The sequence below is a fragment of the Macaca mulatta genome, chromosome 1 (assembly GCF_049350105.2).
Source record: "Macaca mulatta isolate MMU2019108-1 chromosome 1, T2T-MMU8v2.0, whole genome shotgun sequence".
Taxonomy (NCBI): domain Eukaryota; kingdom Metazoa; phylum Chordata; class Mammalia; order Primates; family Cercopithecidae; genus Macaca; species Macaca mulatta.
The window spans coordinates 153,566,150-153,582,538 of NC_133406.1; the positions used below are offsets into that span (position 1 = coordinate 153,566,150).

At 35.6% G+C, this 16,389-nt stretch overlaps 1 protein-coding gene across 1 annotated transcript in view; it reads right to left on the reverse strand.

The window, feature by feature from the left end:
- The window catches only part of HS2ST1 (heparan sulfate 2-O-sulfotransferase 1), a gene marked incomplete at its 5' end in the record, with an annotated part of 194,666 nt that overhangs the window by 19,583 nt on the left and 158,694 nt on the right, over positions 1-16,389 (reverse strand). Inside the window, 1 exon segment of the mRNA NM_001260915.1 lies at positions 6,706-6,791. Coding sequence (NP_001247844.1) covers positions 6,706-6,791 — 86 coding nt within the window.

The window sequence follows — 16,389 nt, forward strand, 5'->3', positions numbered from 1 at the left end:
ACTCATTTTACGAGGCCAACATCAACCTGATACCAAAGCCTGACAGAGATACAACAAAAAAGAGAATTTTAGACCAATATCCCTAATGAACATCGATGCAAAAATCCTCAATAAAATACTGGCAAACCAAATCCAGCAACACATCAAAAAGCTTATCCACCATGATCAAGTGGGCTTCATCCCTGGGATGCAAGGCTGGTTCAACATATGCAAATCAATAAACGTAATCCAGCATATAAACAGAACCAAAGATAAAAACCACATGATTATCTCAATAGATGCAGAAAAGGTCTTTGACAAAATTCAACAGCCCTTCATGCTAAAAACTATCAATAAATTCGGTATTGATGGAACGTATCTCAAAATAGTAAGAGCTATTTATGACAAACCCACAGCCAATATCATACTGAATGGGCAAAACTGGAAGCATTCCCTTTGAAAACTGGCACAAGACAGGGATGCCCTCTCTCACCACTCCTATTCAACATAGTGTTGGAAGTTCTGGCTATGGCAATCAGGCAAGAGAAAGAAATAAAGGGTATTCAGTTAGGAAAAGAAGAAGTCAAATTGTCCCTGTTTTCAGATGACATGATTGTATATTTAGAAAACCCCATCGTCTCAGCCCAAAATCTCCTTAAGCTGATAAGCAACTTCAGCAAAGTCTCAGGATACAAAATCGATGTGCAAAAATCACAAGCATTCCTATGCACCAGTAACAGACAGAGAGACAAATCATGAATGAACTCCCATTCACAATAGCTTCAAAGGGAATAAAATACCTAGGAATCCAACTTACAAGGGATGTAAAGGACCTCTTCAAGGAGAACTACAAACCACTGCTCAGTGAAATAAAAGAGGACACAAACAAATGGAGGAACATACCATGCTCAGGGATAGGAAGAATCAATATTGTGAAAATGGCCATACTGCCCAAGGTAATTTATAGATTCAATGCCATCCCCATTAAGCTACCAATGACTTTCTTCACAGAATTGGAAAAAACTGCTTTAAAGTTCATATGGAACCAAAAAAGACCCCGCATTGCCAAGACAATCCTAAGCCAAAAGAACAAAGCTGAAGGTATCACGCTACCTGACTTCAAACTATACTACAAGGCTACAGTAACCAAAACAGCATGGGACTGGTACCAAAACAGAGATATAGACCAATGAAACAGAACAGAGCCCTCAGAAATAATACCACACATCTACAGCCATCTGATCTTTGACAAACCTGACAAAAACAAGAAATGGGGAAAGGATTCCCTATTTAATAAATGGTGCTGGGAAAATTGGCTAGCCATAAGTAGAAAGCTGAAACTGGATCCTTTCCTTACTGCTTATACGAAAATTAATTCAAGATGGATTAGAGACTTAAATGTTAGACCTAAAACCATTAAAAACCCTAGAAGAAAACCTAGGCAATACCATTCAGGACATAGGCATGGGCAAGGACTTCATGTCTAAAACACAAAAAGCAATGGCAACAAAAGCCAAAATTGACAAATGGGATCTAATTAAACTAAAGAGGTTCTGCAAAGCAAAAGAAACTACCATCAGAGTGAACAGGCAACCTACAGAATGGGAGAAAATTTTTGCAATCTACTCATCTGACAAAGGGCTAATATGCAGAACCTATAAAGAACTCAATCAAGTTTACAAGAAAAAAAACAAACAACCCCATCAAAAAGTGGGCAAAGGATATGAATAGACACTTCTCAAAAGACGACATTCATACAGCCAACAGACACATGAAAAAATGCTCATCATCACTCGCCATCAGAGAAATGCAAATCAAAACCACAATGAGATACCATCTCACACCAGTTAGAATGGCAATCATTAAAAAATCAGGAAACAACAGGTGCTGGAGAGGATGTGGAGAAATAGGAACACTTTTACACTGTTGGTGGGACTGCAAACTAGTTCAACCATTGTGGAAAACAGTGTGGCGATTCCTCAAGGATCTAGAACTAGAAATACCATTTGATCCAGCCATTCCATTACTGGGGATATACCCAAAGGATTATAAGTCATGCTGCTATAAAGACACATGCACATGTATGTTTATTGTGGCACTATTCACAATAGCAAAGACTTGGAATCAACCCAAATGTCCATCAGTGACAGACTGGATCAAGAAAATGTGGCACATATACACCATGGAATACTATGCAGCCATAAAAAAGGACGAGTTTGTGTCCTTTGTAGGCACATGGATGCAGCTGGAAACCATCATTCTCAGCAAACTATCGCAAGAACAGAAAACCAAATACTGCATGTTCTCACTCATAGGTGGGAATTGAACAATGAGATTCACTTGGACACAGGAAGGGGAACATCACACACTGGGTCCTATTGTGGGGAGGGGGTAGGGGGGAAGGATAGCATTAGGAGATATACCTAATGTAAATGACGAGTTAATGGGTGCGGCACACCAAGAGGGCACATGTATACGTATGTAACAAATCTGCACATTGTGCACATGTACCCTAGAACTTAAAGTATAATAAAATAAATAAATAAATAATAAATAAGAAACTGACTTTCAAGAATTAAAAAAAAAATCGAAGTATACTCATACATGAAGTACTATTTAGCAAAATAGTACTGATACTGTGCATCAAATTAGATGAATGTCATCAAAAGCATCATGTTAAATGAAAGAAGACACTCAAAAGACTTGATGACTGATAAGATATAGGTGGTGATAAAAAAAAGTTGTCCAAGATTACTTGAAAGTTTCTTGTTTGGTTGTCATGACAGATTAAAATGTGTAAACCTTCCAAAAGAGAATAATGGAGGCCAAGAAAGAGTCTTATACAATGCCTAACTAAGAGTTGGAAATAAGGACCAGCAGAGATTCAGACAAGAAGAAGAAAATACCAGTTAAGACAATATGCTAACTGTAAGAAGACAGAATTTTAAAAAGAATCATAGTAGGAATCATAATACTGCTCTGAGGCACAGAACTAAGTGCTTCATCTACATTATCACATTTAATCCTCACCACCACCCCATGAATTAATTATTTTAATTATTCTCAAATTAAAAACAGGACACTGAAGATCAAAGATCTGAAACAATGTGGCTGAGATCACACAGTTAGCAAGGAGTCTAAGTGGATTTAATGGCAGATCTGTCTGATTTCAGAGACAGACTTCAGAGTTCGCTCTTAGCAGTCTACAGGATCAATGCTGTAGAAAGAGCTAGTAGTACAAGGTTAATAAAAATGCAATCCCACATATTGTCTGGAATGATTAAAATAATTTTCTATAGTATCTACAATGTTGTGACATATTTGTTAAAAGTTGTAGAAAATGGGGCAAACGTCATCTGGTTTAGCAGAGAAGTATTAGGTAGAAAGGACAATCTCACATGATTCTATATATTAACTAATTCTATTTAGGCCTAAAATGTCACTTGATTACTGTTTAGAATTTCAGACCTAATGAAGCATTTAGTTGTTTCTTGTTGCGACATAGCTGCTTCTTTACTGATTCACTTCATTTGTTCTGAAAATAATACTAGAGGCAATATGAAGAAACCAAAATTACAGCAGTGAAAACTCATTCTCATTTCTGGGGACAACCACAAAGGTACATACCTGATATATGCCTGAATAAAACTGTTATATCAAAAATAATTTTCAAATACCTCTCAAGACAGATGCTGACATGTGACACTGAGGTAGTTAGATCATAAAAAATCTTAGCAGAGTCTGACAGAAAGTACAGCATTAAAAGTGTTCTTCTAGCTATTATTCATTATAAATGAAAATGTTTATTACCGAAGAAGTGTTTTTGAAAGAGACTTCTAACATTTTAATTTTCTAAAGTTTGAAGAAAATCAAAATGGGATAATAGATGCTATTAAAAAATGAATAGTATACATTTAAAAGGGGAGGAATACGTAATATTTTTACTGTTTATAATAAAACATAATGAACTGATAGTTACAGAAAAAAAGATTTCAGTGAACTCATTAAGTTCAAGAACTGCAACTTATTCAACTTTATATTTCCTGCATACTATGACATTTTGAAAATGTTCAACCTACATACTTTTTAAACTGGAAATTTTTCAAATTTATAATAATTTATATCTACATTATCTTAAAATTGTATCATCCCCCAACTAAAAAGAAAACAAAACATAACCTAACATTAAAGGGAAAAAATAGAAAGGAAGAACTAGGAAATATACTTCTAAAAAATCAAAGAATAAGATTCAGACAAAAAGGAGCAAGATGGGATAGGAATGCAAAAATGTAAAAAAGATATTTTTGTTATTCTAAAGTTCAGTAAAAAACAAATATATGTAATCAAAACATGGCTTGAATAGACAAGCTTGCGAATATAATGTGTATTTTGGTCAGGCTAAACTAGAAAGGAGCTTTCATTTTTTATTTCTCTATCTTATTTCCTAGGTTTCTTGGGGCTTACACTTGTTTTAATGTCTCTGCTAAGGTAAGTTTTAAAAAACTATGTGTTTAATAAGTATTTTGCCAAATTCACCACTTTCTCTTGAAAGCAAGTATTTTAGTGGACTCCACAAAGTACTATGCCAGTCAAGAATATTGTTTTGAAGAATAAAGCACAACTGACCCTTGAACAATACGAGTCTGAACTGTGCAGGTCCATGCATACATAGATTTTTTTCAACCAGACACAGATACAGTATTTGAGAGATGTGAAACCTGTGTACAAGAAGGGCTGACTTTCAAATTTGTGGGTTTCACAGGGCCAACGAAGGGACTTGCGTATGTGATTTTTATACACTCAGGCAGTCCAAGAACCAATCCCCTGGACATACCCCAGGGACGACTGTAATTTAAAAATTGGTAAGGCGATGTTTCTTTCCTCTCCTTCCCCATTTATGGAGCATATGGCTATTAAGCTAAAAGATATTTGAGGATACTAGTTACATCTACAACAGTTCTTGACTACACAGATACATCAAAATACATTTCACCTAGGCTGATTTTGTTTAGGTATTTGTTTAAAATCTTGGAAAAATCTATGAAAAATTTTCACAATACTTTTCCCTTCAAATAACTTAAGACTCACTACGAAAGTATTCCAACCCTTAAAAATTCATGTCAGCATTTAATAAATGAGATTAATCTCTTCAAAAAGCTTTATTTTTTCAACTACAAGAACCTCGGCATATATCAGAGTTTTGTTCTAAGTACAAGACTTTGCCAAAAGCAAAAGCATTCAATATATAATTTTAATAATGAAAACCTAGACTATTAGAAACCAAGCTGTGTGTGGAAAAAATAAATCATTTAGGTGAAAGGGTAACAAACATTTAATTCAAGGATAACGCAGCCCTGAGGGAAAATATGCACATGAACGAAGCTTATGAAATTGGTTCAATGCCTATGCAAAGAAAAAAATAATTAGTTTATTTTAAAGCTGGCTATAAAATATTTTCAATATTGCAGTATGAATTATTTATAGAAAAACATACATCTAACTTTAAAGCTACAATTTTATTGAAAGATCTTGAGTACTATGAGAGGAACTAGAAATAGGAATATATCATTTTATGTATGTAATATTTGGGTGATTCTTTTTTAATTACATGATTTCCCAAAAAGTTAAGATTATCAGTTTTAATCAGTAATATTTTATTCTACTTTTTCTTTTCAAAATTAAGAAGTAAAACTGAGAGTGGGATATCACTTTTATTTTAAATTTTATAAAAAATGCCTTTTAAAGTTGACTAATACATCAAGGTGTGTTACTCTGAAATCATAATAGCTAATTTAAAAACTGAATGAACATGTCTAAGCTTAAATAATAAAAAAATTTTTTTTAGTGTTTTTGAAGTTAATGAAGAATCTTAGGGAAAGCATTTGGATTTGAGGTTTACTATAATGGTACTATGTGTGCTACCAAAAAAGTTCAAATGTATCCATAAGACTCTTATGTTTGGAACATTACGTTTAATTAATTTTCTGATTAATAATATGGCACAGACTCTACAGAAAGCCACATAGTGCTTGAATACTGTGAGTAGGCGTATAGTTTTCTGAATCTTTCTTGAGAGAACTATTAATATGACAGAGGCCGGGCACAGTGGCTCATGCCTATAATCCCAGCACTTTGGGAGACTGAGACAGAAGGATCACCTGAGTCCAGAAGTTAGTGAGAGAGTGAGTGACAGGGAGGGAAAGAGAGGAAAGCGGGCGGTTGTGGGGGAGAGAGAAAGAGAAAATCATTAATTTTTTTTAAAAAAAGCCTCATAACACATCATAATTTAAAAGCTAAAATAAGGTAGCCCAAGGGAAAGTGTATACTTCACTATGTCTTGGCTGAGAAGCAGACACACTGGAGCACCAGTAACTTTGTAAGAGCTTTTTTACTTTCTCAGTCAATGATGTGGTAAGTTATAATCTGGCCTCTAGGTTATAACTTGAGCTCTCCTGAAGTAGTGTCATTCTGGTTGTACAAGGCACATACAATAATAAACTTTAAAGAGTAATACTTAATATATAATTAATATAAGGATTGCCAATTTATGAACACTAGAGGGCAGTAAAACACTAAGAAGATATATTTAAATTACAGATCTAAAACTGGCAAAGGCAAGTCAGTACATTCTTTTATTAGAAAATCCTAACAATTTAATGAATTTATTCCTTTTTACGTTACTAAAGTACAAAGCATTCTTTAGTGTGTCATTTTAGTGTAACTTACTTTGCAAAATCCAAGTAAGAAACGTGTCCATGATAAAATCCTGGTTTCATCTCTTTCCAGGAAGTTATATTCTTTACAAAGCGCACCTAAAAAGGGAGAACACACTCATTATGTACAATTTAAAGAATATGAAATTTGATGATAGCAAAATATTTCCAAGTAAGGAATTTAAAAACCTAAAACCATTCTTACAGAGCTTGAAACACAGGTCAGGACTAAGGAAAGTATAGTGTAATCAGCAACTACTAAAATTCATCATAGAGACAGCTACTATCATTACACTCAGAAAAGAGTGAAAGATGATTCTGAAAACAAACTCGCACAATGAAATCCTTTACAATGCTGTAAATACATTTACATAGGGTTGGAGGAAGGTCATTGTGGGGGTATTTGCATCTACATCCCACCAACACACACGCTAAAGCAGGCAATACAGGGACATTCTAGCATATCAAACGTTTTCTTCTCAGATGCTTGCTGTTCATAAAAGTTTATTTTTATTAATGACTCAACAAATAAAAAGTAATCTTTAAACCAAAATGATTTTTAAAAAGCTGATGGTTATCAGAAGATATTTAAGAGTTAACAGCAGACATCACAAGCTTGTTGATAAAAAGATTAATAAAATTAAGAGATGTAATACAGGTCAAAATATTTAAAATTTCTAAATATTTAACTTACTGGAATTAAAGTATACAAACATTAATATGAAAAATTCTCTAAGTATGTTTTAAAATGTCTAATAACTGGTTAATATAGAATTTGATAAACCTAAGTATCACTAGCTGCAAAGCAGTGATACACAATTTCTCAATGGAAAATGGTATGCATTTTTGATAAGCAAATCTCTGCATGATAAACAGCAAGTGGTTAAGAATCTCTTCTAGAACGTAGATAGAGTGCAGAAAATTGGGGCAGTGAGGTCCACCAACCTATACCGCACCAAAAGCATCGGCAAGCTATGACTTCTGCCTCTCAAACACAGAACTGTCAATTGCATAATTCTGGCAATTTATCAATCTTTCACTTACATCATAGAATAGGGATAGTCACATGGAGATATTCTGGAATACTTCATACTACACTCAATAATATCAATGAATGACGATAGCTGCCTCCTATTAAAGGCCTATTGGTAGGTGAGGGAGGGGAAACAGTGCAGATATAGCTATATGTCAGAGAATGTAAACTAGAGAAAAATGAGTTCTGGAAGAATTTATCTTTTAGGGGAAGCATTAATAACTCACATACTAAGAGAAATTATGAAGCTTTTAGAATGGAAATGGTATATATGCCTTACTTGGCCGCTCCATACACACATACATCCTTAAATTAGAATCTCAAAAATGAGCTGCAGATAAAAATTAGGTTGCATTAGAAAGTATACCATGTCATTTTAGCAGATATTTTCAATTTTTTCCCCCACTGAAACTGAAAGAGCCAAATAAATGTGATTTGAGATTTTCATGTTCTTTCCAATTCTTCAACTAAGGCACCAAACAGAATGAAAATACCAAATTGCAAATGAAACAGAAACAAAATATAAAATTAAATAATCCAGAGCCTACATCTTTAATATACTTTATATATGCTGAATATGAAGAGTCTTTATAGCTGCCACTTAATGGTACATTATTTCCTATAAACCTTTGGTTCTATGAAAATCAGTTCTAGTATTTCAACTAAAAATGAGAGGAAAAAAGATGGCAAAGAGAATAAGGAATTGAAGATGGTGGCTAAAGGGAGCTTAAGACATATTTAGCAACTCACCTCTGTTTTCCAGAAGCTGAGATTTAATGTGGACATGGTGATGTAGGAGGGAAATGAAAGACGCTACATTGAGGTCTGAAAAAATAGTGTTATATAAACTAAATAGCAGGGAAGATCATAGTACAAGCTTGGAATATACTGTGGTGAAAGACTTAGGCAGAAATAAGAGTCAGGTACAAATTCAAATATTCTTTTTCCTCCAATGAAGCTTCCTAAGAATGGTCAATATTAAACTAAACCCTCTCCTGAGGATGAGTGATATCTCATCCAATGTGTGTCCTTCAACACAAAGTGAAAAAAGCCCAGGAAGCTGGGTAATGTCTACACTACCACAAGGCTTCTCATTTCTTCTAGGTTTTCCAATTTACTGGCATATAGTTGCTCATAGTAGCCTCTAATGATCCTTTGAATTTGTGTGGTATTAGTTGTAAGGTCTCCCTTTTTATCTTGGGCTAAAAGTTTCTTGATTTTGTTTATCTCTTCAAAAAACCTTTTTTTTTTTTTTGAGACGGAGTCTTGCTCTGTCGCCAGGCTGGAATGCAGTGACGCGATCTCAGCTCACTGCAACCTCCGCCTCCCGGGTTCAAGCAATTCTCCTGCCTCAGCCTCCCGAGTAGCTGGGACTACAGCACCCAGATAATTTTTGTATTTTTAGTGGAGACAGGGTTTCACCATGTTGGCCAGGATGGTCTCGATCTCTTGACCTCGTGATCTGCCTGCCTCGGCCTCCCAAAGTGCTGGGATTACTGATCTTTTTGTATTTTTTTGTTTCAATTTCATTTATTTCTCTTCGGATCATCATTATTTCTTCTATTCATTTTGGATTTGGTTTGCTCTTGCTCTTCTAGCTCTTTAAGATGCATCACTAGGTTGTTTATTTGACGTTTTTCTGTTTTTCTGATATAGGCACTGATTGCTATAAACTTTCCTGTTAGCACAGATTTTGCTGTATCCCATACATTTTGGAAGGTTGTATTTCCATTTTCATTTCTTTTAAGAAATTGTTAAATTTCCTTCTTAATTTCTTTATTGACCCATTCGTCACTCAAGAGCATGTTGTTTAATTTCCATGTGTCTTGCTATTGGTTTCTAGTTTTATTCCACTGTGATCAGAGAAGATATTTGATATTATTTCAATTTTTTTTTGGAACTCTTTAAGACTTGTTTTGTGACCTAACACGTGATCTATCTTTGAGAATGATCCATGTGTTGAGAAGAATGTGTATTCTGCAGTCATGGCATGAAATGTTCTGTAAATATCTAGTAGGTCCATTTGGTGTATGTTGCAGATTAAGCATGGTGTTTCTTTGTGATTTTTCTGTCTGGGTGTTCTGTCCAGTGCTGAAAGAGGGGTCTTTAAGTCTCCAGCTATTATTGTAATGGGGTCTATCTCTCTCTTTAGCTCTAGTAATATTTGCTGGATGCTCCAGTGTTGGATAGACATATGTTTAAACATTTTACATTCTCTTGCTGAATTGACTCCTTTATCAATATTTAGGACCCCCGAGCACTTCAGCCCATGGTGGCCGGGCTTGCTGGAACTGAGATACTAACTGCTGAGATGGAAGATTAACCTCTGGCTAGAGCCGTCTAAATGTTCCTTCTGTGGGCACCAGCTGAGCTCTGCCCCATGTTACCTTCTGTTGTGACAGGGCAGCACCATATGCAAATGCAAAGTCCCACAATCACTGTGCTCTCCCGGTGCAGATTCTCTTTCTGCACCACGTGGCAGGTACCAGGAGGAATGGGGGAGGGGTGGTGTAGGAGATACAAGACTGTGTTTCCTATCCTCTTCAGTGCTTCTTTCCTTAATATGTTAAAACTAGGTACTATGATTGCTCACCTGATTTTTGGTTCTTATGGGGGTGCTTTTTTGTGTGGACAGTTTTTCAATTTGATGTTCCTGCTGGGGGACAATTGCTGAAGGCCACTATTTGGTCATATTGCTCTGTCTTCCTCCCCCATATCATGATTCTGCTTTAACCAACTTGGACACTGAAAATCTCAACTTTTATCCACTACTAAGGCAATCCCTCAGATCCAGTCATTCAAAACTACTCCACCTCTCTAGCATCTCAAAGCTCTGTTGATATAACTCTCACAATTGTTTATTTCCTTGTGAATTCATTCATTAACTTTATTATCATATCAACTTCCAATTCACCCTGATCACTACTCTCTTTACTGGACAACCATTTTAACAATAACCCTTGACATTTGCTCCCTTGTCTTTTTATTATCTTGGGTAGCCAATGGGGTTGCTGAGTACTCCTGGTTGAAACCAAGAGACTACGTCTAAATATCTATGTAGGATTTTGAATTTTACTTCCTAAATTCACGCTATCTGAGGTAAATTCAGGTGATTATTATTGCTTTAAAATTTTCTAGACTGCATTGTTTTTTCTCTCTTTTTTTTCTTTCTTGAGACAGAATCTCATTCTGTCACCCATGCCGGAGAGTATAGTGGCATGATCATAACTCACTGTAACCTCTAACTCCTAGGCTCAAGTGGTCCTCCCACCTCAAGTCTCCCAGTAGCTAGCACTGCAGGAATGCACTACCACGCCCAGCCAAGATTTAACTTCTTTTTTTTCTTTTTTTGGTAGAGTAGTTAGCAGGGCTGTTCTTGAACTCCTGGGCTCAAGCGATCCTCCCACCTCAGCCTCCCAGAATCCCAAAGTGCTCACAGGCCTAAGCCATTGCACCTGGCCTCTACTATTGTTAAAGTCCTCGAAACACACAGAATCTCTTTCTAAGCTCAAACTAAAAGCATACTAAAGGCTACATATGTAATATATCTGGCATATGTATTTTTCTTTCATCTCATCAGCATTTAACTAAGGCAATATGTTAAAGTTTCATTAACATAGCTGTGGCTGATTTAAAATTTGCAGTAAATCAAAAGATGCTGAACTGAGGTTTACCTTCTCTTTATGAAGAAAAAAGTGTGAAGCAAATAAATGATGTCAATACGGCTAACATGATTCACACTAATCTAGAAAACAGTCTGAGCATTTGAAAATGTTGGCCAGGTGTGGTGGCTCATGCCTATAATCCTAGCAGTTTGGAAAGCTGAGGCAGGCAGATTTCCTGAGCTCAGGGGTTTGAGACCAGCCAAGGCAACATGGTAAAACCCCGTCTCTACTAAAATACAAAAAGTTAGCCAGACGTGGTGGCTCATGCCTGTAATTTTAGCTACACGGGAGGCTGAGACAGGAGAATCACTTGGACCCGGGAGGTGGAGGTTGCAGTGGGCCAAGATCGCACCACTGCACTCCAGCCTGGTCTAGCCTGGGCGACAGAGCAAGACCGTGTCCCAAAAAAAAAAAAAAAAAAAAAAAAAGTATCATTTACATACTGCTGAAATTCCATATTATCTTTATCTCCTCTTCAAAACTGTTCTCCAAGGAAATAATATAAGTAACTCCCTTTGAAAAACAGTACTTTCAATAGTTTTATTTTTAAAGTATTAATTCGGCCACTTCTCCTTTTACACGTTTAACATTTATCCTTAGTTCTCCATAACTTTCCTGGTCTCTACTCTTTCACGTTCATCTTTTCTCTCTCATCAGTCTAGTCCCAGTTCTGCTCTGTCATGATCTGCCTTCTCACCTCCCTGTACCACTTGCTTTGTCTTTCAGTTTGTTTTCTTCTGGTATTTCTCTTGGGCATGCTGCCGAAGACCTTGAGGTAAGGTTCGAAAATACAGAGGAGTAAGAAGAGGACACTGAGATTAGGTAAGCAAACTTCTACTGTTCATTTTATGGATTCTTACTGACTATACTTGGCACAAATGAAAGGTAAAGTGATAGGCAAAAAAGGAGCAAAACTTAATAGTATCAATTAAAGTTAAGGAGACTGAAGACACTGAAAACTCTGGCGTGGGAGAAGAAATAAGGCCACTATAGTAACTTAAGTCATAGAAAATTTTCATACTCTGATTGAAACATGCTACCAAGAAGAATGTTTCAGATGCAGTAGTCAGATATAGTACATGAAAAGCAGCTAGCCTGAAGCAGAGAGTAAACTGTGATTTTTGTTGGAGCTGATGACTTAAGTCGGGCTAGCAAGAAATAAGAAGAGACCTTAAGGAAAAACACAAACAATATAGGTAATGGTGTTGGGGTTTTTTGTTAGTTGAATCAGACCTGAACTGATGTTACAGGAAAAAGCTAAGAAGCACCCATCTCACTAACAGTAGTGTCTTGACCTATATTCTTAACAGATCAACCTCAATATTATGATTATCTGTGATCACAAAAGCATTTGTTTTCACCATCTAAAAGAGCAGGGATGCCATCCTGAACATTCTGGCCAAATTCCAACTCTGTAATTACTATCTGTTGAATGAATGCTACTATTAACTTGAGTAATTACTATATACTGAACTCCCACTGATGCATTTACTTAAACATTTCTTGTATGGCTGTGGGTACTTTTATGAGACTAAGCCAGGCAGAAAGTTTTCTACACTAACAGGAAAACAAAGTAGTGGTTGGATAAAAATATAGAAAAGTTTGCAGTAATTGAACATATCTTCACCAAAGTTCAGAGCTGTGCTGCTCAACCTGTTTTAGGAGTATATGGCAGGGGGCTGGTTCCCAATCCAGCTGAGAGATAAGAATAGATCATACTGCTGTCAATCAGAGGGGCTCACTCTGCCAGTAATTATTATCATCTACCGCTATCAAAATCTATGTTGGTCCATTTGTTCATTCATTCAGCATTTATTTAACAAAAAATGTAGTTTCTACTATGTCTCAGGCACTATGCTAAACATAAGGGATATAGTGGTGAACAAGACAGACAAAGTTCCTGTCCTTAAAGATCTTGTAATAGAGGAAAAAACCAGCAGTAAACAAACCAATATGTAAGATAAGTTAGTAAGCTGACTAGTACCAGAGAAGACACAACAAGAGTGATATGGTACACAGTAACTTAGAAGAGGTAATTAATATGTAGGATGGAAAGGCATGGTTTTTCTAAGAGGATGTCATTAAACCTTAAATGGATAACATGAAGCCAACTCTTGAAGAAGTCAGGAGAAGTGCATTCTAAGAGGAAAGGATAAGTGCAGAGTCCTTAAAATGGGAAAGGCTTGGCGCATTCAATGAAACACAAGGCCAGTGTGGCTAGTGGGTAAGAAGTTGGTGCACACAAGGGCTAGATTAAAAAGGGCCTCTGGGTCTAAGTAAGAAATGTGGATTTTGTAGGGGAGGTAGGAATAATAAGTTAAAGATAAGTACCCTACCATCCTGGGAAGACTAAAATATTCATCTTCCCATATCCCTACTGAGAATCATCATCCGGATCTTTGTTACTCAAACCGCAGTTTAAAGACCAGCAGCATTAATTTTGGCATCAAGTGGGAGTTGTTTAGAAATTGAAAACTGGGCTCCATTTTGATCCTTCTGAATCTGAATCTGCATTTTAACCAGTGATTAGCATACATATTATAGGTGGAGAAAATTCATATAAAGTGCTGCTCTGAAAAGTATCTGCAACTCCTGGTGAACCGTGGGCTCTAATGCAGATAACCTAAAGGTGGCTTGAGAGTGAATTAAAAGAAAAAAATTTACGTTGTTCTTCAGAGAATACAAATTCTAGATATTTCCAATGTTTTAACAAAAGGAGTTAAATATAATCGTAGACCTAAACATATGAAAGCAAAAAAGAATTTTTTTGAAAAATCATAAAAGATGTTGCTAATCACGTATTTGGTATGGCTACTTTAAAGACATGATGTTCTCTAATGTAAAGATATTTACATGACAGCAAAGCAAACTCCATTTTTCAACTAGAAGAGTTGATTGATTACCCATCCGTTGCCAATTCCTATCTATTAACTAAGTAAAGCCCATCTCAAAAATATCTTTAATGACTGAGTCCACGCCTTATTCTAATTGCTTAGTTTCTCATACCTTATATTCTCAAATGTTTATCTTTTAATATCCTTCTTTTAACTTTTCAACTTTTTATTCAAAAAATTTCTAAACTACAGAAAAGATGAAAAAATAGTACAGTGAACATCCCTGTACTCTTCACCCAGATTCACTAATTATTAACATTTTGTCACTTTTGTTTATCTTTTTTCTCTATGTATGCCCATACATACTCAATTTTTTCTGACCTATTTGAAAGCAAATAGTTGCCATTCATATTTAACCCCTAATTACCTCAGCATGTACTATGTCTATGAACTTTGTCTATGAACAAAGATGTTATCATTTTTGATCAAGGATCTGATCAGACCATACATTACATTTGGTTTCTATGTCTCTCTAGTCTACAGAAGCCTCCCTCCAACTTTTTTGGTTGTTATGATATTGACACTTTAGAATTCAGTTGTTCTGTAGAATATCCTACAACATTAATTTGTTTTTCAGGATTAGGTCCAAATCAACCATTTTGGTAGGGAACATTTTGGTTAAATATTTCAGTGAGATCACCACAAAGTGATGTTTTATTTTAACTGTTTTCATAGCCCCTGTGTTTATGTTTTATGTTCTCAAGTAAATTTTAAATAAGTACCTTCAAGGATGTGGCCATGCTTTCTATTTCTTTGGTATTTACCCAAAAAATGTAGTACAACCTTTGTGTATATTACATACACAATAAATAAATGAAAAACTCAAAAGGAGAGTTGACAACTATTTCTAAGGATAGCAGAATACATATAACTATTATACACTGAGTGGTTTTATACCAGACTAAAAATATTTGGGCTTTGCCTCTAAAATTTTTGAGAGAAGTAATTAAGCAGATAAACAGTTTAGAACAATACCTAATACAATATGTACAAAAAATGTGTAGGAAAGCTGAGGCTAAAGGTAGATATCAAGCAGACTGAACTAAGATTGTAAGGTGAGGGAATAAAGAGGATGATCAGGTAACATATCTCAAAATATTTTTATGAGTAAACTGAGCTTTACATGGAAGCTTGAGATAACAGATTTAAGAAATATCTCATCTTTTAAGTTGTACTTGATTAGAAACTATTTCTTAGAGAAGAAAGAAGAGCAAAATAGTTCATTTAATTCTTATTTAAGCAGCTGACAGGCCAGGCGTCTGTAATCCCAGCACTTTGGGAGGCCGAGGTGGGCGGATCATCTGAGGTCAGGAGTTTGTGACCAGCCTGACTAACATGGTGAGACTCAGTCTCTACTAAAAATGCAAAAATTAGCTGGGTGTGCTGGCGCATGCCTGTAATCACAGCTACTCAGGAGGCTGAGGAAGGAGAATAGCTTGAACGTGGGAGGCGGAGTTTGCAGTGAGCTGAGATCGCACCACTGCACTCCAGCCTGGGCAACAAGAGCAAAACTCTGCCTCCAAAAATAAAAATAAAAAATTAAAAAAAAAAGGTAGCTGAGAACAGTACACACAGACAACAAAACATGATATTAAAATAAAAATGTTATATCAGATGGGGTTCTGATATAACATGAAATAATTTAAAAATTATTTCAAAACATACAGTGCAATTTTGAGAGTTTACATTTAGATGAAGCTTACTAGATTAAAAGTGAAGTAAACACGAAAACATGTCACATGAAAGAAAGGGAAGCAGTAAATATGACTTGTTTGAAGAACTGTGTCTACATAGAACAAGAGATCACAAAACTGGAGATAGGGTATATAAAGAACATTTGTTAAGTAAGCCATCCTTAATTAAGATCAGGTTTTGAACTACCAGCTGGTATTTTGAAGTATGTCAGCTAATGATTAAGACTATTCTTTTACTCTGCCCCATACAAACATTTTTTAAGTGTTGGTCATTCTGTAATCCAATTGCTTTTAAGATAGCATTTATGTTTCTCTCCTGCTTTTTATCCTATATATAACTAACAAGTTACTAAAAGAAAAACAGAAGTTTTATCTCATCCAAATGCAACTGGGAAAATATACTACATGATG